This window comes from Bidens hawaiensis, unplaced genomic scaffold (genome assembly GCF_021521415.1).
Source record: "Bidens hawaiensis isolate Kalapana, Puna unplaced genomic scaffold, B.hawaiensis_p1.1 tig00026205_1, whole genome shotgun sequence".
In the NCBI taxonomy this organism is placed as follows: domain Eukaryota; kingdom Viridiplantae; phylum Streptophyta; class Magnoliopsida; order Asterales; family Asteraceae; genus Bidens; species Bidens hawaiensis.
Window position 1 is genome coordinate 267,343 of NW_027494217.1, and position 23,886 is coordinate 291,228.

Genomic DNA, 23,886 nt, shown 5'->3' on the forward strand with positions numbered 1-23,886 from the left:
TTCATGTCCATTAAATAAAAACTAACCATTCATTAGAAAAAGATGCATTCTTTTATATCGAATGTTATCTATTACACTATACAATGTTATGGCTTTTTAAGTAGTTTGCAAGTTCATTCGGTTGATTGTACTATCAATACTTTCCGTCATATGTGTTTTTGGTAGCCTCGATGAAGATTTCCTAGGAATTATGAACATGTTTAAATGTGGAATTCTGATATGATCATTCGTTATAAGATTGCCTAGGGTGTTACAATCGCCTAATGTGGGCCCCACCCCGTGTACACATTGCCCTCGATGAAGTTTGCTCCAAGTCCCAAATGGCACAAAAAGTGGCTCACATATCATTTGTGGCATTTGATTTCTCATATTACCAATAGTGTTTATTTATCTATTGGGAGCTTACGAATTTTATTTTTTTTGGTTGAACCTCTCAAAGGTTGTAACAGACATTAAAGAGATCCATGATGCAGACTAATGTTGAGTGGGTAACGGTTCAGACCAACAGATTAAAGCACGCCTTGAAACTTGCTATGTTTGCGAATATGTCTCATGATGAGACACACTCCCAATATTCACTCTTTTTCACATTTACTCTCCTCCCCAAAAAACAAATATTTATTATCATATCATAACCCATGTATGTTTCTAATTTTGTATTGGCTAGATTTCCAATGAAGTAACTGTTAAACGAGACCTCTCGCTAGGGGCTTTGCGCCTTGAACCCCACTAGGGCCAACCGTTGGATCTCTTTTAGTTTGGGGGTTTCGCCCATAGTTTTCTTTAAATATTCCATGATACCAAAGTAAGAACAGTAAGAACTAATTATGTACTCCACAACTCCTAACTCAAGTCAACGTATATCTAAACTTCTCATGACTCAGTACGCACTTGTCAACTTCCAATTTATGCTAATATACAATTAACTTCTCAACTCATCTTACATAAACTCAATTACCTTAAATGACACTAATGAAAAAAAAAATTCCCTTTCCAATTTATATTTCAAAATTACTATCCTATTAATCTATTATATCCCATTTACTAATTTCAACATATAGATAAAATAGAAGTCTGTTGTTACATGTCTAGTTTTTTAAAACTCTTATTAGCGACGAAAATATGAATACCCTAACCACCCCACTCAACGTGTCACAATCCCAAATTCCCAATAGTAAAGTCACACTCACCCCACCCCACCCCACCCCACCCCACCCCAAATAAACCACTATATAAACCCACTTCATCTTCATCATCTCCTACAAGCATCTTCTCCTACCGCCTTAATTACTCAACCACAACCGTCGCAAATATAACCAACAAGCAAAAATTACACTTTTCAAACCGCTCGAAATGGGTACCAGAGACTACGAATACCCGAGCTCGAAATACAACCAACAGCCTCACAAAGTAGCCATTCCGCCACCCCAACCGTTCGTTAACTCGTTGAAAAATACCGTCAAGGAAACTTTCTTTCCCGACGACCCACTTCGTCAGTTTAAAGGCCAGAAACCGTCGCGAAAAGTTATACTTGCTTTCCAATACTTCTTCCCTATTTTTGAATGGTTGTCTAGTTACAATTTAAGCTTCCTTAAATCGGATGTTATTGCCGGTATCACCATTGCTAGTTTAGCCATTCCTCAAGGAATTAGCTACGCGAAACTCGCTAATCTCCCGCCAATTCTTGGCCTATGTAAGCTCCATCTACTGCTGCTACTACTAAACGTACAAATAACTAGAGTAATTATTATTATATTAATATTACTCTAAATTTTTGTACGCTTAGAATGTAAAATCTATTTGTATTTGATTCTAACACTGTTAAAATAATTATGAACGGTATTAATGTTTTTTTTTCCTTTTTTTTGTTTTGAAGATTCGAGTTTTATTCCGCCGTTGGTCTATGCAATGATGGGGAGTTCGAAGGATTTGGCAGTGGGGACGGTGGCGGTGGCATCGTTGCTAACGGGGTCCATGTTAGGGGCAGTGGTGAACGCTAATGAAGAGCCGAAATTGTATCTTCATTTAGCTTTTTTGGCCACGTTCTTTGCCGGTGTTTTTCAGGCTTCTTTAGGGATCTTAAGGTAAAGTTGCACAACTTTATAGTCTACACATTTGACCTTTTAAACCGGATCCACTCTATAATCTACACTTTAGTGTCTATATATAGAAAAAGGAAATATAGAAGTATATATATTGTGATGAATTTACAATATTTTGAAATATTAAGAGTTAAATAAATAATATATGGTCTACCCTGAACTTATGATAGGTATAATATATGCGACAATTTTAAAAGTAAATTAGATATAAAATAGGTGTAGAGTAGAGATTGTGTGTTAGCTTGTAAGTAAATAATAATAATAATAATAATAATAATAATAATAATAATAAGAAGAAGAAGAAGAAGATAAAAAAATTTGGAATCTGGTGAGGCTTGAGACATGAACTAAAATAAGTGGAAAAAAACTTTTGTATAAAAAAAATTAACTCTAACATAGAAATGAAGGTGTATATGACTCATAGTTTAATTTATGCAGGCTCGGGTTTATCGTTGATTTCTTGTCGCACGCGACAATAGTAGGGTTTATGGGTGGTGCCGCGACGGTTGTTTGCTTACAACAGCTAAAAGGAATATTGGGTCTCGAACACTTCACTCATGGCACCGACCTCGTCTCTGTCTTGCGATCTGTCTTCTCTCAAACCCACAAGGTTCTTAGACATAATTGTTGTTTTTGTTTTTATTAGTTTTTAAAAACTAAAAAAATATTGATCAGATATTTTGTTTGCTAATGTCATATTAAGTTATTAATATATGAAATATTAAATTTAATTTCAGTGGAGGTGGGAGAGTGCAGTTCTGGGCATATGCTTCTTGTTCTACCTATTGGTTGCAAGATTTGTTGTAAGTGTACTTTATTTTAATTTTTAGTTTCTAACATGTGTTAAAAAGAGTTTAATCATATATAAACACATGTATATTTTGCTTTAACTTTAACATGTAAAGCGGTTATAAACCATCTAAACCTATTGTTTCAAATATAACCAACAGTTAATGAACTATACAGTTTATATGGTATAAGTGTATTATGTGGTCCATAATTTTTTATTTAATATATATCGGCTAATATAAAAATTGACGTGAACAGAGCACGAAAAGACCAAAACTGTTTTGGATATCGGCCATGGCACCTTTGACATCGGTGATTCTAGGAAGTGTTCTCGTTTATCTCACTCATGCCGAGAAACATGGCGTTCAAGTGGTTAGTTTCTATATCTACCTCAAACCATATCGCACCATAAATTTTATAAAAATTAAATCATAATTATCATCTTTTATTACTTTGTCCACTTTATTTTCACATAACTACTTTAATTTTATGAACTAATTTTCTGATAATATGAACTTTTATAAAAAATGACTATAAGATGTATATTTAATTTATAATTATAGTACAACTAAAATAATACAATAATTAATTACTTTTGTAATGTAAATACAGATTGGTGAGTTGAAGAAAGGGTTAAACCCAATAACAATCATGGACTTGTCTTTTGGATCACAATATTTATCAACAGCAATCAAAACTGGCATTGTCACGGGTGTCATTGCACTAGCTGTAAGTTACTTGTCCTTTATGCTTGACCATTTGTACCTTCAATTATTTCATATCCACTTGCAATTATTTTTAGTTATTCACAAAACGACTAAAACAATGTCAGTCACGGATGTACTGTTTTATCAAAATATGGAAAATTAAAACCTTACGATGCGTGTGTGAGTTGTCGTTCAGAAAAAATTACAGCATGTGTGTCTTGTAAGGGGTAATAATGTAATTTCATACAGGAAGGTATTGCGGTGGGAAGAAGCTTTGCCATGTTCAAGAATTACAACATTGATGGTAACAAAGAGATGATTGCCTTTGGTATGATGAATATTGCCGGCTCATGCACTTCTTGCTACCTCACGACCGGTGTGCAAAATGACTATTATACCTTTTTTTATAAATATTTAGTGCGATTTTTAATGTGTTTTTTTTATGATCAAATTTAATATTTAGGGCCATTTTCACGTTCGGCTGTGAACTTTAATGCTGGATGCAAAACCGCGGTGTCAAACATTGTAATGGCAATTGCGGTGATGATCACTTTGTTATTCCTGACACCATTATTTCACTACACTCCACTTGTTGTGTTGTCTTCTATTATTATATCCGCTATGCTCAGTCTTATTAATTATGAGGAAGCGATTCATCTATGGAGTCTAGACAAATTCGACTTCGTTGTATGCATGAGTGCATACTTCGGTGTGGTCTTTGGGAGTGTTGAAATTGGATTAGTTATCGCGGTATAGTACTATATTATACTTTTTAAATATGTTTTTAACTACATTTTCAAATTTTCGAATTATAATTTTGGATGGGACAATTGTAGGTCGCATTGTCGTTGCTTAGGGTATTCATGTTTGTCTCGAGGCCAAAAACATCGACACTAGGTCACATACCCGATTCCACGATATATAGAAGCAAGGATCAATACCAGAATGCTCAAACCGTTCCGGGAATCTTGATACTTCAAATCGATGCGCCTATTTACTTTGCTAACTCTAGCTACTTGAGGGAAAGGTATATTCATTGAATTCTTTGTCTTTGTAATCATAAAAAAATTATTTATATTATTTCTTACAATTTTACATTTTATTAATTATTTAGGATTTCAAGATGGGTTGATGATGAGGAAGATAGGTTAAAGTCTTCAGATGAAACTAGCTTGCAATATGTCATTCTTGCATTAAGTGGTAAGTGATTAAAGGTTGAAATTTGAATCACAATTTATATTTTATATTTTTTTGATTTTTGAAAAAATAACATTGACTTGGTTTGTAGCTGTTGGAAATATTGATACAAGTGGGATCACAATGCTTGGAGAGGTTAAAAAGGTTATGGAAAGAAGAGGGCTAAAGGTATTCCATCATATATATTTTTTTTATAAATACACTTTAAATACGCGCAACGGATGACTGAATTTGAGTTTATTATTTATTTGTAGTTGGTGTTGGCTAATCCGGGAGGAGAAGTGATTAAGAAGATGAACAAAGGGAAGTTAATAGAGGTTATTGGGCAAGAATGGATATATTTAACAGTAGGAGAGGCTGTTTCAGCGTGCAACTTCATGCTTCATATCTACAAGAATGCTGAAAAGCCGACTTCAGGATTAGAATCGGGAAAAGAGAACCGGAATGACAATAATGTCTAGTTGAATGTTGTTATTTGATTATTCGACGACATTTTCACCGGAGGCGATTCCTAATGATAAATAATTTGTATATTGGGTAGCTTGTTTTCTCGAGTTTGTCATTATGTATGTAAAATGTTGAGTTTTATGAAGGAGAGCATTTTACAAAAATATAGAATTATAGTTTTTTTTTTTAGCAACTGTAATTTTTCATTTCAAATAAAAAGAACCAATTACAATAAAGAGACAGGTAAGCGGGCAACAAGTTGCGTCGTCACCCCATTTTGAATGGCAAAACCGATCCTACTGAAAATGTCTTGTTATGGATAGATATATAAAATGTCTTGTTATGGATTTCTGAACTCTTAGAATGTTTTCAAGTGACAAGATTAACAAGTTAAGAGATATAAGAAAGTTTGTGTCAAATAAATAATCTAATATTTTATAATTGATTAAAGTTATAACTATAGTTGTGGTTTAAATTTAACCACACTTTGCTATGAAATTTCAGTTCTTTTGCTAATAATATTTGCACTCCAACTTCTTTTATGTTAACATGATATGAACTTAATTTCATTTCAATTAATCCTACAAACTAATACATGATCAGTTAACATTTTATAATTTTAGGGGTGTCTGGGATTACAATTCAGAAAGAGAGACCAATACCGGGTATATTTTCATTGATTTCATCTAGACGCACAACTTGTTATATTCTGATTTCGTCTGCGAGAAAACATAAACTACTAGTTTTACGAATGAGCTTTTTCCCTCTTGTGGAGAAAATTATGGTTCAAATCTTGACATGAGATCTACTATTGATGTAATTTAGGTGTAGAAGTAGATGTGTATGTAAGTCGCATTTAAAATTATATAATAATAGTTTCTTAGTATTTACATTTTGTAAAGACTAATCTTTCTTATAATGACCCCCCCCCCCTCTCTCTTAAATTCATAACTACTATGAAAAACATGATAATTGTAATATGACTTCTTTTTTATTAAAATTTTACTAAATTTGGTCATTTTATATTTTTATCAGTCAAACTGAAAACTAGAAAGAAAAAAAAAACGTCAAAATAATGGAAGTGGGCCGGGTATAGACTGAACCTTATTGGGCCGAGAATTTCAAACAAATTCAAGCGGTGTACTTTCTAGTTTCCACTGGACCACTTGTTCACGGTCACGTTTTGAGTTTTGACAAGTTTTGGGTCAAATCCAATTAAAATGTTATTTTTTAACATTAAATCAAATCAACCCGTTAGAAAATTAAAATCTAAACTGTTATTAACAGTTTGGTTTCGAGTTTGTATCAAGATTTATGATTTGGTTTGTTTCAAGATTTATGCTTTATACGCCTTTATATAAAATATTGCATAAAATATGTTCAAAATTAAATAACCGACAATGGTTAAAACTTAAAAGATATTGGATTGAAATAAATCAAATTATTAATCAACACCGCCCAATTGATTGGCTAATATGAATCTCTAGTAACAATCTAACCGATGACAATTCCAATTTTTAGTTTTGTTACAAATAAAAATATCAGTCTAACCAATCGTTAACTTTGCTGATTTCAAATGATGTGGTGCATGATTTGGCAATTAATCTCTACTAACAATCTGTAATAGTGGGAAGCCAATAGAAATCCACTCTAATAAATCATTAACTCCGTTTATTTATGATGATGTGGCGTGTGATTTGTCAATTACGTTGCAATAACCTAAACTTTCTCGACGTATTCTAGTTCTAATATTTGTTAAGAAAATACTAGGTTTGGTGGAACCAGGATGATCAAACGAGCGTGGTACCGAATCGATACTAAGTTTTGAGTTTTCGGTATCCGTACGGTACCGATATTTCTCGAATTTTGCCTTCAATACTGGTACCGTATAGAAACCGAACTGAACATGTTGGTACTAGTATTTGCTCATCCCTAGGTGGACCTTGATTGCTTAAACAAGAGATAAAGATATAAGATAGGCGCACGCTAAGAACCTGAAAACGGTGTCGGTTTTGAAGGAGGAGAAAGGTGTCGATGGTCCTTGGCCCGATCACCTCGGTAGGCCCGAATCTTTTTAGTTAAAAATATTATATATATATTTATGAAAAAAAATATGTATTTTTAATTTTCAACCCCAATTATTAAACTCATTTAAGACTATTTTTATATAAAAAAATTTGCACAACCCAAATCATAACCATTAAACCCATTCAAAAATTTAATTGTTTAAATCAAACAAAATAAAAAAGAACCCCTTAAGTTAAGACCCAAAGTTTATTTCATCTTCGGCCTAAAAAATTTTTAAGAATTTTTGAAGACGGCCTACTCACAACATAAAAGCTAGAAAAGCACAAAGAAAATTAGAAAATTGGTATTTTTGGAAGAGTTATGTTTTTGTGATTTTGTAAATAATGATCACATTTTTTATAATCTTTTTAGGTCTTTCTATCGTGTGTGTTATAAAGCCTATAATAACCGAAAATGAAAGCATTCCATTTCTTTAAGATGGAGCAAATAACATGTCATGTCTTCAATATGAAGTTTTATCAATCCTTAAAACTATCACTTTTTTTATAATTAAATGTTTGAATATCTATTGCGTGTCAATTTGCTAACGTTGTACGTGTAAGTGTGTTTGATCAGTTATCACGTTTCCTTGTCATTGACTCGTTGTTTCTAGCCGGATACAAAATTATTAAAAACAATTAATTTGTGAAAATGGCAATTTGCCCCCTATATTCTCAAGAAATTTGCACTCTATCCATTATGTCAAATTATTTACTTAGAGTGCAAACGGGCTACAAGATATTGGATCAATAAAAAACTCGAAATTAGTTGAGCTCTTTCGAGACCAAGCCTTAATTAGAACTTGTTTCGTTATCGAGGTTAAGCTAGCTCGATCCATGTATGTGAAGTTTGTTTTGCCTCGTTGAGCTTTAACGGGATTAAATTTTACCTCTTTTTGGGCTTAACTGTATTAATTTCATAATGCAAAGTCAAGCACAAGGCATTCTTTGGTATGTTTAAGGTACTACACAAGCTTGAGCCGGGCTTAAACTCTAGTTGAACTAACGCTTGACTTAGCTCGATTACATCCCTATTTTCTTTTACCACACTAACCCTCTAAACAAAACAAAACTCTTGAACATTAAATTTTTTATTTTTAAAAATGTCTCATACTAGGCATGGATTCCGATATTAAATCTATTTATTATATTTTTTTAGTTCAAGATTTTTCACTTGAATTTTAATTAATAAAAAATTATTGATCGTATACAACTAAGAAGTGGATATAAAGTCATTATATGAAGTCTAATAGTGGATACCTCGACTCAATTTTGTATACTTATAGTCTTTAAAGAGTCTAAAGCAGTTATCTCGTTTGCTATATACTTGAGGGCTAGTTGTTGTTTAATGTATAAGTTAATTTAAGTAGTTTCTTAATTTGAAATCAATTATATAAGTCGAATGTATTGATTCTTTAGCGGTCCTTATTTAACGAAAGATACACAAATGTGTCCTATGATACACATTCGTTCATAGAGATTTGACATCAGATCTGGAAGAACATGACCATTGGTCTTATAAAACCTAGGAGATTCTTTTTTTTTTAGAACGGCCAACTAAGTAACGCCGGGTATCCCGTACGCGCCCCCCATTGGCTAAAGGTAGCCCGAGCCGGCCACTAGTCCGGACGGACGGAGCCCCTAGCGGTCCACCTGTTGAGGGATTCACCGGATAAAACCCGACCCCCGCCCGCCAAACGGCACAACAGCGAGAAGCCGGTAAAACCGGGTGAGATCGGGACTCGAACCCTGGCAAGCTAGGGTCATCCCTCATATCTCCCATATAAGTTGGTGGTAGTAAAGTTTGATCGACTAATCACCGGTATTATTAAAGAAAACAACTTAGTACAGAACAATAAATAAACATATCCTAATTTAAAATTCAAAACTTTTAAATATAGTATGTAGTTTTGTAGGATCCCACTCAAATAAACAAAGCATGATTATATTTGCGTGAATATTCCAAATACTAGCATTATATATTGGGTGTTTATCGCCTCAACCCCTCGCATATCCACCCAATCCTTTATACTTTACTAGACGGGTGCCCGCATGATGCAGCGAGTGTTTGAACATGTTAATCATGTACAAATATAAGTGTTTATGGTTCGGTTAAAACCTTGAAATCGTTTAAATCAGTCATTGGTTTGACCTCTTTTTTCTTTTTCTCTTTTACTTTCGGTTTGTTGGTCGGTTTCAAAATTTCCAAAACGTAGTGAACGGTTGGTTCGCGGTTAATATCGGCAACCGGCCATATGAAACCAGAAAAGACTGTAAATTAACCTAATTGCAATATGAATCCTTTTGTAATCTTTGTTGTTATTATTGCACGTCCTAGATCTTCCATTAATATTTATCATTTATGTGGCTAAAATTATCATTTTTTATTTATGATCATCTCAAGTATCATATTATGTTGGTTTTTTAGTTAAAATTGACAGTACATTTAAATTATTTTCAAACTGAATTTATTATTAAAGTTTAAACTGTGAAACCAAACTGGAACCAGGCCGTTAGTAACGATTCGGTTTCAACTTTCAATGGTTGAGTTTGGTTTTGGACGACAAAAAATCAGTATTAACGGTTGGACTCACAAGTTTAACTTAAAAAACCATCAAAACTGACACTGAGGTACCAAACTTGTAATATATTTGTTGAATTCAAGTGAACGTGTGTTGTGTGTTGATTGTGTTTAAAAGACCATTTTGTCCTTTATTACACTTGTACTTTATGCCTTATAAATTGTAAATCCCTTAAAAATGTGTCTTAATTTACCCTTGTTTGGTGTATTATATATAGTAAAGATTATTATTATTATTATTATTATTATTATTTCTTTCGTATTTCTATAATATTAAAGAACAAATCATTTTTTAATTAATGATTAGCAGTTCTTAGAATCTTTTATTACTTAAAAATTTATTTCTCTTACTTATTGATATTCACTTATTTTGCTATAAATATTAGTAAACTTATGCTATTTGACATGCATATAATATCTAAAAGTTAATTTTTTTTTTATTCATCATGTATGAGTACTCCCCGAGTACTCTGAGTACACCCAACTTCCCAATCAGCCACCTAGGAATTGCTTAGCGACTTTTGCAACATTGATTTTTATCAAAACACAACTATTTTCGAGAAAGTAAAAAAAATCATAAAAGGCCTTTAAAAGCAAATGGAGTTAATCTCGGAACAAAAACTGAATAAACAAAAACCATAGGGTGTTTTATTAGAAAAAAGACAGGGACTAAAACCAAAAAAATAATTAACTGTAATTAACTCTAAAATAGAATTATGTGCAAAAAGTCAACAAGCATTAGACATTTGAGTGTAGGCTTAGTAGGATAAAAAAAAATAATCATTTACCTTATCTTGTAATTGTTTGTGGGATTAGTAGGATCATTACTTCATTAGTGGCCAACTCTATCGCATTTATGCATTTTCTAGATTTGGAGAAAGTATATATTCTTCTTGAAGTGACAATATTTCCATACAAAGCCTCTTGGTAAAAGAAGTGAACTAAAATAAAAACTTGTTTTATAATGGAATGAAATTATATTCTTACGTCTTTTGTGTGAGACATTATCATTTTCCAAGTTTTAATACAGTCATGCATCCGCTATGTGAGTCGTATAAGTCTTATACGACTCGTATTGTGAGTGTTTGAATTTATATTTTTTGATCATTTAATTTGAACCAAGAAAATGTTAAAAGTTGAAAAGAGAAGTGCTAAAGAAGGTAGAAAGAAAGACACTATGTGTAACATAATTTTCAGTCACAAACTGAATTTTTATTTAATATACGAAGTGAATGAATAAAGTGTATCTAGATTATATGTTCTTTTAGATGTTTCGTATGTTCATGTTATGATATGTTGAAAAGACTGATGTGCCAGTTTGTAGCAGTTTAGGTGATATCTACCGCAAAACCTTGTGGTGAAGGTTAACCATTACTCTGATTACCATGAATGGAAATGGTGCAATAGGCGGCGAAGGTGAACCATCCTGATAATGACCTAATCCACTAGATGGTTTTGGTCTAGTAAAATATGTTGTAGAATCTGGTACTTGATGATGTTGATATTGTTGAACATGAGAACCTTGGTATGATTGTTGTGTAATCATGTATGGACCAACACCTATATATTTTTGTAGAGACAAAGCTTGAATAAGTGAACAAAAATAGAAACTTTGGTACGTTGTGGAAACGTGTGATGGCAACAATGGGTGGTGGTAACACATCGTGACAATGACATATGTTATATTGATGGTATTTGTATCGGTTATGTGTACGGTTACAACAATACTTTGATTTTCTTCAAAGTAGATGTATGTAGTCATGTATATCGATCATAAAATAAAAAAACTGAATTGATTTAAATTTACGCCAGATAGACGTCACTATTGTGTCGCTTCTTGGTGGCAATGTTGATTGGGCTAGTTGGGTTTTGTTTGAAATGTCAAAATGAATCTGTATGAGTCGCTAATGGTGGATAGACTGGATGAGTGAATGCAGGGCCGGCTCGGAGAAAGTAAAAAAAAAAATTGGGGCCGAAAGCGAAATTTTTTATGGGCTTTAAGTAAAAGAAGTATTTTGTTTGATTTAAACAATTTAATTTTTATATGAAATTATTTGGTTATAACTTTGTATAAAAATATGATTAAACATGTCTCAAATGAGACTGGATACTATAATTTTGGTTGGGAGTAATATCTCTTTGTCACTAGACTAAACTAGTGGTTATGTAATTGAGTTTAAACACTAAATATACATATTGTTTTAACAAAAAAAAATATAATTTTTATTTTTTTTAAAAAAAATTCAGGCCTAGCGGAGTGTCGGCCTGTGGCCGTCGACCACCCAGCCACCCCTTAGTGCCGACCTTGAGTGAATGGTAGATGTTTCATGGTCAAGAGAGATACATTAGCAGCTAAAATGAGAAAAAAAATGTCGACTCGTTAAATACCATGTATATATGAGTGAACGCCTCCGACTATGAACTATCATGTATCATAACATAAGTCCTTATAAAATATTAATATGTTTAGTTGAGTTTTAAGTTATACATGTAATCAGATACACAATTATAAATAACGTATATCTTGATTTTAAATCATAATTTAGGATCTTAGAAGAAAAAAATATATGTATAATTTGATATTATCTGATATTCGAATATTAATAAATAAAAGGGCAATCCAAAAATAGCAACTAAAGATCAGGATGACATATCATAACGTTTGAATAATCAATTCTACTCATTTGAAAATACGTCACCTCACATGATCAAATCGAAACAAAATGCTATAATAAGACATGTGCAAAAAATCCTTTTAAGAAATTAACAACTTAGACCTAGTTTTTCTAAAACCTTGCAATGTTTATTCGTAAAATTTGATAATATTAAAAATCAAAACAATTCAAAAACTTTTAAAAGTTATGACTATGTCAATATAGTAGCTTACATGGCTAGTATAACAGATCAAACATAATATAATAAGACATGATTATATGTGGTGCTAGACACAAACACGACTTAATAGCTAATCGTATCATCTTTTTCTCCAAACACGAAACAAGTTAACATAAAACGACCTGTTTAGGAACGCGATAAATAATGCATGTGTTGAAACACAAATTGCCAAAAGTTAAAAAAAGCCTTAACAAAAACATAAACACATATTCCTCAACATAACAATCCTCAACGTATTTTAAATAAAAATCCATAAAAGTCTTCATTTAAAACTCAAAACCGGTTTGGGTTGAAACTGGTTCGGTTTGGTCAACAAAAGTCAAAATTGGTTTATGATCGATTACGGTTCCGGTTGAAACCGGTTTCTCGACCGGTTTTGATCGGTTTTTACCCGGTTTTGGGCTTCGGTTAACCGGTTTGGAACCGGTTCAGGGGAGAAATTTATAAACCGGTTCCAAAATGACGGTTTCAATCGGTTACAAACCGGTTTCTAAATAATCGGTTTCAAAAAGGTTCGCTTTTTGTTCAACTTTGAGTCGGTTCGGTTAACCAGTTTATTTGCCCACCTCTACTTGATAGTATTTATGTCGTATCATGTTAACAAGTCCCACATATACTTAACTTAAACTTAGGTACACAACTGCTTACAAACAAAATATAAGGGCTACTTCTAAAGTATTTAAAACTCAAAAAGGGTTATTTATTTATTTAATCAAAGTTAGTTTTGAAACTTGTTCACCGATTATTAGCAGCCCCTTTCTATAAATAGACAGAGCCTTCTCATTTCTTCCGATTCATTCACTGAATCACTCACACAACTCATTTCAATTATTAACTAAAAATATTTCATAATAATAATAATAATAATAATAATAATAATAATGGGAGCGAACAACGGCACAGTACAGACGCTGATGTCCGATTTCCTCCGGACGTCCGGTGGCGTGGCGGTTATCGACGGCGGATTCGCGACGGAGCTCGAACGCCACGGCGCGGACCTCAACGATCCGCTGTGGAGTGCCACGTGTCTCCTTACTTCCACAGACCTAGTTCGTCAGGTATGCTGTACTATACACTATACAGTTAACACATCTCTCTGTTATTACTTATTAGGTTATTTGATTCTATATAATATATGATGACTGATTTCGATATCTGTTCGTAGTTAATTAGATGCGTATGTGAAGGAATGAGAGTTTGTAGATATTATTATTTATTAGTACATGAATGATGAAATTATTAATATGCATTAATTAAATTATTAGATTATTAAGTTTTAGTGTTTACTTTTCAGCTACTTTGTTTGTATGTGTAAAGTGCTGTTTAAATCTGTAGTTAAAAGCTCAAATCGAGCAGAGCCAGCTCGTGAGGCTAAATGAGCTTATTATTTATATAATTTTTACTCAATATATATATACAAATATTTTTATAATAGTTAATATTATTATATATACGAATATGATAAAAATAATTAAATATAAATAATATAATTATGTTATAGGGTTTGGATCAAATACAAATTAAATTAACGTGCTAATTGTGTGAATCAAGTAGTGTAATTATCGTGTACTGTTATTACACCACAGTGTAATTGCACTACGATGCATTTTCATAATTACATTACTTCATTCGTACAGTTAGCACGTTAATCTCCTTATGTTATATATATAAACTATAACTAAAATATTGATAAAGTTTAAGTGTAAATATAAAATAATTGATAAATAAAAAACAATTCGAGCTCGAGCTTGAAAATTACTCGCGAGTCGAGCTCAAGCTTTAGACATAGAGCTCAAAACGAGCCGAGCTCGAATGTAGAAGAGCTGGGCTAGGCTCGTTCAATGCCGAAAGGCAATAGATTATAGATGGATCTCAATTTAGTCTCAGATGGGCTAAACAAATTAGATTTAGTTGATAAGTTTTCATAAACTCTTCACATAACTTGGATTTCAGTCTTGTTTATCATAAATTAGCATAATGATTTAAGGGAAGTTATAAGCGTTGAGCTATAAATCGCATGAAAGAATCGGTAATTAGCACGCATGTGATGCATTGTCAGCGTTTTAAGCTCAGGGCCCCAATTACAACCGTATTAAGGACCATGCATTTCTTGTACTTACTATCATAATCAGAGCATTTATTTCCTCAGTGGTCCTGCTTGCATGATATGCAGCTTGAATAACATCAATATCATTTCTGCTACCATGTAAATTTGTTATTGTTGTTATTATAAGTAGGCCCCTTTTACAGTTTTAGAAAGTTAAAGTTTATAATGCATTCACATATATGCAGCTTGAATAACATTATTATTATTTCTGCTACCATGCAAATTTATCATTATTGTTATTATAAGTAGGCCCCCTTTTCATTCTTAGAAACTTAAAGCAAACTTAAAGCTTATAACTTATAAGTCATTCACTTATTGCAGGTACACCTTGATTATCTTAAAGCTGGTGCTGATATAATAATCACAGCCTCTTATCAGGTAGTTCAAATTTCAATGGTCCTCATTAGCATCAATCTCTATCATTATCTCATACGTGTTCAATTTAATGATTTCTTGACAGGCAACGATTCAAGGTTTTGGAGCCAAAGGCTTCTCTAAGGAAGAAAGCGAAGCCATGCTTAAGAAAAGTGTAGACATAGCTTGTGAAGCAAGAAAAGAATATTACGAAAGATGCTCCAATTCTGCTAGTAATTTCACTACCGACGGTAAAATTCTCAAGAATCGGCCTATATTAGTTGCTGCGTCAGTTGGGAGTTATGGTGCATATCTGGCTGATGGTTCTGAATATAGGTAACTTAAATTTTACCATCAAATTGTTACTTTTATATGTGTGTTTATTCTCAAATTCGTCTGTCGTTTTACAGTGGAGACTATGGTGATGCAATGAATCTTGAGTTCTTGAAAAGTTTTCACAGAAGAAGAGTTCAAGTATTAGCTGAATCCGGTGCTGATTTAATAGCATTTGAGACCATTCCAAACAAAATTGAAGCACAGGTTCAGTTAAATTCCTTATAATTAGTTAATTACACTTATTGTGCATTTATATAAAATTTGGTTGTGATATTATTTACTACTTTTAACAGGCATATGCTGAGCTACTTGAAGAAGGAATCAAAATCCCTGCATGGTTCTCGTTCAACTCCAAAGATGGTGTAAACGTGGTCAGTGGTGACTCGTTGACCGAATGTGCTAAAATCGCTGACTCATGCTCGAAAGTTGTTGCTGTAGGAATTAATTGCACACCACCTAGATTCATCAGTGGCTTGATTCAGTCTATTAAAAAGGTAACACTTCATGATCTTCATGTAATAAATACTAGCCGCTCGTTTCTATATATTCTTTATTTTATTTTCAATAAATGTTTCAGGTGACAAGTAAACCGATACTTATATATCCAAATAGCGGTGAAACTTATGATGCTGAGATAAAGCAGTGGGTGGTAAGTACTTTATCACTTTATATCAGGGCCATCTCCGAGTATTTAAATACATCGGCCCAGCTAAAATGAAAAGGCCCATAGACCCTAACGAGTAACGAAATATATGAGCTAATTTTTTTAAACGGCGATTAACGTTATAACAATAAACATAGCAAAAATGTAATATTAAAATCAAATACCGTAATACCTAACGGTTAACCGATAATTCGTGAAGCTCTCCTAGCATTCTTGACATCAAAGAAGGAAGAGGGCAAGAAGGAATTTCAATCGGTTGCTATTTCTTTTTATTTTTGTTTAATTTTTAAACTTTCTTATTTTTTAGTTTTGGTATGGGCTCAACAACTTAAAATTGATAAAATGGATTATGGATAAAAAAAATGGTTTTGGGCCCAATAATTATAAGATGATCATATTCATATATTCAATCATCTTTTATAGGGGTTATATTTTTAATTATAAAATATATATAAAAAAATTTTGGCTCCCAAAAATTACGGGTCTCAGCCGACGGTCCGGCTTGAACACCCTTCCAGCTGGCCTTGCTTTATATTATACGCACATTGACCCGTTAAAGATAAAACGCAACTCGGCTTGACCTATTAATTATATTCATATTAAATGGTTATGTTTTGTGACAGAAAAACACGGGAGTACCGGACGAGGATTTTGTTTCATATGTGAACAAATGGTGTGAAATAGGAGCATCACTTGTAGGTGGTTGTTGCAGAACAACTCCAAACACAATTAAAGCCATTTGCAGAACTCTTCCTAGCAAATCTTACACGGTTTGATCAACGAAAACCGAATATATGGTTTTGGTTTTACATCGTCTTTTTATATAGGTTAAGCCTTCGAGTTATAAATTATAATCGACCATTGTTATGGTTCGGTTTAGGTTCGGTACTTTATGAAAAATAGTTAAACCACAACGGACTGCGTTTATATGTACCTTTGTTTGGTGAGAGTGTATGTTAAGATAATCTAAATTTTCCGTATTTATAGGTTGAATTATCCACTATAGATCAAATGATTATATGATAACAATAAGCTGCATGAAATAGTTAGATGATTAGCAGTTTTACTGTTTGTAACTCAAATGTTCAAAGATATACATGTAATTAAAGAACTAAATAATTTACATATGGGTGTTATTTGTCGAAGCAAAAACCGGCATATCGTAAACAAAATCTGAGGACATGGTTAAAAACTTGCTCTTTAGTAGGATTTAATGGCATAATTTGCGAGTTTCTTAGTGTGGGTCAGTTTCTATCGCGAGTAAGCTAGGGCTTTGAAATAATAACTAGTTTTATACCGTTCCAATAAACTTGATCGAAATATACACCCTAAAAAGCATACAAAACGATTGGAAATTAAACATGATCTAGAGGTGCACAGTTTAATCGGTCCATCTCTAACCGGTTACAAACCGGAAAAAACCGCCGGTTAGAAACTAGTTTATATTATTGATTTTGGAATCGGTTAACCAATTTTTTTAATTATTTTATTAAAATCCGGTTTTTATTCGGTATTCACCAAACGATTAACCAAGTTTTTTTATATCAAAACCGGTTAGTACCTGACCCGATTAACCAGTCTAACCGATTATTTCCTGCCAAATTATTAACCGGTTATTGGTTAACCGGAATGTGCACTTCTATTTACTCATTCACTTTTTTATAAGTTCAGCCCAATAAGCCATAAAAGAAGCCCATTAAATACTAACAAGTAACAACCCAATTCATTGTAGGCTAAGTTTTCTCTAATTTTGTAATTGTGATCTTGATCCGCACTAAATTAAAAATATAACATATCTGTCATAGACAAACTTATAATCAGAACTTTAGCTTATTTAAACATTACCCTCGTCAAATACACCATATCATCATAAAGATACAAGGACGTATGACGCATTGACGGATACTGACTAATCCACCTTACGTGCACTTATTGATTTCGAGAATCTCTTTAGTCTGATGTGTTCTACTTTTCATGCGTATTAGTTAGTTTATCTTTTCTTTATTTAAACTCCTGTAAGTCGCATTTGGGAGGAGAGACTTGAAAATGATATGAAAATCTCGTCTTCTAATCAAAATTGTTAAACATCCGTTAATAAAGTTTTATCTACTATACTAGATACCAACGATATCTGTTTCCCTAAAATTAATGATGATCATCAATATATAACTTATGAGTTTAGAGATCATAAGTTATAAATACTCTGCTTATAACTTATGAGTTTATATATATATGATGCAAAGATACATGGTTTTTTATACATAATATTTGTGTCACACATGATCATGTAGTATGTGTTCATCAAAATAATAGAACCGTATATAATCATAGTGGCTCCACATGCACTAATAGTACCGTTGCACTTTCACAATCTTATCATATAGATGTTACATTATACATCATTACAACTCCCATACCTTTGTTTTGTTGGTCACATGCATTTTGAAGCATCAACTTCAGTTGTAGGCCTAAACTATGTTTTCCTAAGGTCCTATTGGCTACCCCACCTTCATGTTCTTCTTCAAGGCTTTGTTCGGATACCTTTTTATTTTTATTAATAGTTTGGATACTTGAGGCTAGAACATATCCTATATAATATTGAACATAAACTATCAAATAGTTAATTCTATGGGGTTTCTGGTATCGATGGGTAGCATCTGACTCATCGTGCCAGCCATTACCAATATTGTTTGTTTTTACTTTTTTAGTCTCTTGAGTAAAACTATTTAAGTAGGTCACTGATTATGAAAACACTCCTATCTAAACGTTTCTCATCTTGTCCACAATAAGCACGTCCAAACACGATGATAGTATTAAGGCAGGGTATTTCTTTTATGAAACCAATATTTCTCATGTATAAGGCATGATTTGAGATTTGCCTAGAGGATTAATTGACGCTATATTTTTATGTTGTGGATAAACAACATTCTATCGTTGCCAAATTTGATAGATTCATCGGTAAATTAAACATTAACAGATTGTAATGTTGTGATCTTTTAGCCTTGTATATTAAGCGACTCTTGTTAAAGTTAACTTTTATTAATCACATTGCGTGTCCTTATGCCGGTGCCTGTCTCAGTGGTAAGTAGATGAAAATATAGTGTGGAATGTAGAGGTTTGTACACGTGATTTACCTTATTTATGTTGATTTCGGGACGTCATTATACACAACCGTTAAGACCTAAATCTTCTTGTTTTAGCCATTAAAGTGTTTTCTATTTTAAAAACTTACCCTCACAAAAGACAAGAATGCCATCAACATCCCTTTAAATTCCTAACTCTCTTTCTAAATCATAATCGTTTTATCAAATTGTAATTTTCTAGCTTTAATTATTGAAAATGATATGTCATCTAATAATACTAGCCTCAAAAGTATTATTCCAACTATATATCTTATAAAATCTCACTCTTTTGTATTTTATATTATCTTTTTTGGCTTATTATTTATTTAATTATAATTTTTGTTTGGGTAATCTCACACTTATAGTTAGCATTTTAATTGATAACTGTATCTTATATAGAAAACTAAAATCACGCAATTTTTTTAAACCGTTATTAGAAACATGACTCGTGTTTAGCGTACGGGTCTAAAGACTTCATCTATAATAAGGGGTGTGCGTGGTGCGGTTTTAGGCTAAAACCAAACCAAATTAAAACCAAAACTTTGGTTTTTGGATTTTTGAAACCGTTTGTTTTAGTTTTTTTGGTTTTTGTTTTCATTTCGGTTCAGTTTTGGGTTTTTTCGGTTTTTTTCTCATTCGAGCTTGAAAACTTTAGGCCAACAACAAGTTAGGGGGAAAATAATGAATATACGTATAAATAATTTTGTTAATTGTTAACTAGTTGATAACTATACATTTGATTAAAAATATTCGAGTTACATACTTATTAAATTCTTATTAATTGTTTATAATAAAAAATAAAATTATAAAAAATTAGAAATTCGGTTCGGTTTTTATTTCATGCAAAACCAAAACCGAACCGTAAGTTCGGTTTTTACACAAACATACTACCAAACAGTCGGGTTTTGTTTCGATTCAGTTTTTTGGGTTTGAAATTTTTGGGTTTTTTGGTTTCGGATCGGTTTTTTCAGTTCCTTGCATACCCCTATCTATAACACTCATGGTCATGAACCAAACAATAAAACAAGGAAATCGGATCAAAGTACGGGTAAAGAAAAATATAAATGCAAAAAAATAAGGAATGAATCACATACAAGAATCAAGAATTTATAATTAGGTATAAATTTATTTATTTATCAGGTATAGATATAGATATGAATATACAGACGGTTTGATTGGTTTCAGGAACTATGAGCATCCCTAACCATATCATGCCGAATATTGTTAATAAACGTATAATAATGATAATACTCTATGTAAAATAGGTGGTATAGTTTTAGTTGAATTCCTTATGCTCTTGGTAGATTGTGTATTAACAAGGCATGACTCCACCATGTCAGTTGATGTGTTATGACTCAATATTGACTCATGTCAATTAGGCCAATGGTCCTCTAAATATGGACCATCCAACCCCACACCCAACCCCCTTCTCACCTGCGCCTATTTATGCCCATTACCATTGTGCACCATGCCAAGTTCTATATTTATTATATCCACCTAAGCTAGTACATATTTAATTAGTTGAAACTTATTTGCAAGAAATAAGGGGTTACATGTTATAAGTTTTGATACAGAAATGCCTCAACGAAAACCGTTATGGATTTTGATGACTTTTCATAGCAAAACTCGTGTTTAATACCGACAATAATTCTTTGAAGATGACTTGACATAGCAAAAGAAAATTGTCATAAAGGCGCAACGAACGTCTCTTGCCTTGTAGAAGAAAAGTCACAATCAATATTTCAAGAGATAACAAAGTTTTACCTTCTAATGTGTATAACATGTGTCTCCTATATGTGTTTGCCTTAGTAGAGTTATAATAGTAGCAAAATAAGACTTTGTGATCAAGTCAATATAGATTTTTTTTTCTCTATTTTGTTGTAACACAAGAATTCAACTCATATTAAAAAAATGCACCTTTTACAAAAAAAATTTAACCGTGGTTGTAGAGTCAGACAATCAGTCAGCGGATCCCATTAATTCCCTTCTCACTGATGATTACAAATGCATATCTAATGACAAGTATACTGGTATTAGGTCATGTGATATGCTTTAACGCTCAGGGCATTAAAGCTGAGTTAGAGTCGTGAACGGGGCGTGCCACCACTCCCTTTGGGCCGATTCATTAAAGTCTTAACGAACGTAAAATAGGGTAATGGGTGAAAGTATTTCGGGGGGGGGGGGGGTAGGATGAACCACATTTTTTTTATTGATATCTAAGTTATAAATATAAAAAGATTGAATTGATGATGAGGAAGTTAGAATTATAAATGAAAATAACTATAAGAGTAGTGGTCTTGGATTCGAGAACCGTCCTCATACGCGGAAGTGGAAGAGTTTTGGGAATGTTTGGATTTAATACCGGGTTTGATCCTTGGAACAAGGAACGATAGATGGAGACGGTGCATCGAAAAAGATGGGGTTTTCACTACAAAATCTTGCCGGTCCATGTTGGCAATAAACACAATAAATACAGAAGCTTTTAAAATGGATTGGTGCAAACTAGTACCTATAAAAGTAAACTTATTCGGGTGGAAGGTAGAAATGGGTAAAATTCAAACTTCGGATGCCTTACAAAGACGTGGGGTATTAGAAACAACAAATTTATGCCCGTTATGTGAAGACATATTAGAGTCGGCGGAACATATTCTAATCTCTTGTTACACGGCTTCGGTCGTTTGACAATTTATTAGTAATTGGTGTCGTATTCCACCGATATATGCTTTCGAGGTACGTGACCTTCTCAAAGAACACGAGAGAGTTGACAAAGGAAAAAAGAAGGTACTACAAGCAATAATATTCACAACGTGTTGGTGTTTGTGGAAAGCGAGAAATGAATCATTCTTCAAGAAGACGAGAGTATCGGCAAATAGTATAATAGAAGACATTAAACGTCTCTCTTTCCTGTGGGTCAAGAATAGAGGTAAAATGGATAGTTTGGATTGGGAGACTTGATGTGCATTCTCGTTTTAAGGTTACATAATTGTGTGTTTATGTAGTTTGGTGTGCCTTTTCCCTTTTGTTTTGGTATATGTAATTCGGGGATAGCTACTTGCTACTCTCTTTACGTTAATGAAATTTGGTTGTTCAAAAAAAAGCTAGCTAGTAGTGGATGATGATGAATGTCAATTAAATTGAAGCCAATTGAAAATAATCATAATGTGGCATTTATATTATGGTCAATGTCACTCACATTCAACAAATCATAATATCTTCATAATAAGAATGACTTTCATAGCATTCAATGTTGTAACTACCGGACCCAATGTGATGCCAACTTTTTTTATTTTATTTTTCAATTTCATTTTTTTTCTTATCGCACCGTCATTATTTAAACACGATTAAAAATCGATTTTAGTTCATAACTCATTCCTTAACGGCTAATTACGTATTAGAATACATTGCTAGAGAATGACGATACAAGCATACAAATTTTTGCGTAAAAAGATTAATATTACGATTCATAATCATAATATTAATCCGGATTAAAAGTTGTTAATATAATAGATTTATGGATCTTTGAAATATCATCAACATATTTAACCTAATAAAAAATGAACATATAACTTTCAAGTTTTAAACAATATTATCTATAATTATAATCATAATAAACTAAGATTATAATAGAATCAAGGCATCTTTTATGTACCCTATGTTTTATAATACTGGACAAGGTTAAAAAGGGACAAATCACCAACCAACTCAAATGCATGTACCTTTCCCCTAATGACCTTATGATTAAAATTATAACAAATTTCTTGCCTGTCATGTTAAAAAAGTACCTTGCATGTCATGTTAAAAAAATAGGTACATTTGATCATCTATCTTTAATCTTTAATATTAATATATAAGAGCAGTTAGGCTTGTTGTTGCGGGTCTACAAAAGAGACGTTAAAGCTGATGTGGCATCCCCTTAAGTGTCGTTAGTTAAGAGGCGTATGTTAACACAATAACAAGTGTTAAGTAGAGAAAAAGGTAGGGCCACCCCCAAATGACCAATCAGGTTTTTTATTTAATGTATAGTTAACTTACAATGTGCTAGTTAATGGGAGAGTTAATTAAAGCCCGGTAGTGACGTGACGTTTTAACTAACTCAACCGCAACAATCGGCCTAAGTGTTATGTTAATCTACTTATTTATATTTTCATTTGTTCATTAATCATTGGCCAGTTGGTTTTCAATTGAAAAGAAGTACATTAATAACCCTTTTATTATCCTACACTAGTTTACTCATTATAAGTACTCTTTCATTATATATTATTTTTTCCATTTTGAATAGAATGTATAATTTGTATTTTATTATTCCATTATGTGTTACTAGTAATAGCTGTTATGCAAGAAAGGATCTACTCTATAGTTTATGACATTTGTCATTAGGAAAAATTAAATAAAAACCCATGAAGTTGAAGTGAGAAATTGACAAATGGCAAATTTAAAAAGGTTTTATTAGTTATTTTTTATTTTAGGACAGCTAAGATAAAATAGAGCATGCCTTAAAACAACACAGAATATAGACCAA

The 23,886-nt window shown here is 32.5% G+C and overlaps 2 protein-coding genes across 3 annotated transcripts; both read left to right on the plus strand.

The window, feature by feature from the left end:
* The first annotated feature begins 678 nt into the window (after positions 1–678).
* On the plus strand, positions 679–5,283 carry LOC143573112 (sulfate transporter 3.1-like). Its single transcript, XM_077058078.1, has 12 exons — positions 679–1,693; positions 1,877–2,084; positions 2,541–2,712; positions 2,840–2,905; positions 3,150–3,263; positions 3,504–3,620; positions 3,848–3,974; positions 4,062–4,348; positions 4,435–4,625; positions 4,713–4,798; positions 4,887–4,963; positions 5,050–5,283. The coding sequence occupies exons 1-12, from the start codon at positions 1,354–1,356 to the stop codon at positions 5,254–5,256; spliced, it is 1,992 nt and encodes a 663-aa protein (XP_076914193.1). The 5' UTR covers positions 679–1,353; the 3' UTR covers positions 5,257–5,283.
* An 8,273-nt stretch (positions 5,284–13,556) lies between these two features.
* LOC143573105 (homocysteine S-methyltransferase 2-like) lies at positions 13,557–17,238 on the plus strand. Of its 2 annotated transcripts, XM_077058074.1 has the most exons (7): positions 13,559–13,842; positions 15,213–15,269; positions 15,352–15,581; positions 15,656–15,785; positions 15,875–16,075; positions 16,159–16,230; positions 16,869–17,238. In XM_077058074.1, the coding sequence occupies exons 1-7, from the start codon at positions 13,666–13,668 to the stop codon at positions 17,019–17,021; spliced, it is 1,020 nt and encodes a 339-aa protein (XP_076914189.1). In that variant the 5' UTR covers positions 13,559–13,665; the 3' UTR covers positions 17,022–17,238. The 2 variants fall into 2 exon arrangements, with proteins under 2 accessions (XP_076914190.1, XP_076914189.1); XM_077058075.1 differs by lacking the exon at positions 16,159–16,230 and having other exon boundaries at positions 13,557–13,842.
* Positions 17,239–23,886: the final 6,648 nt, after the last annotated feature.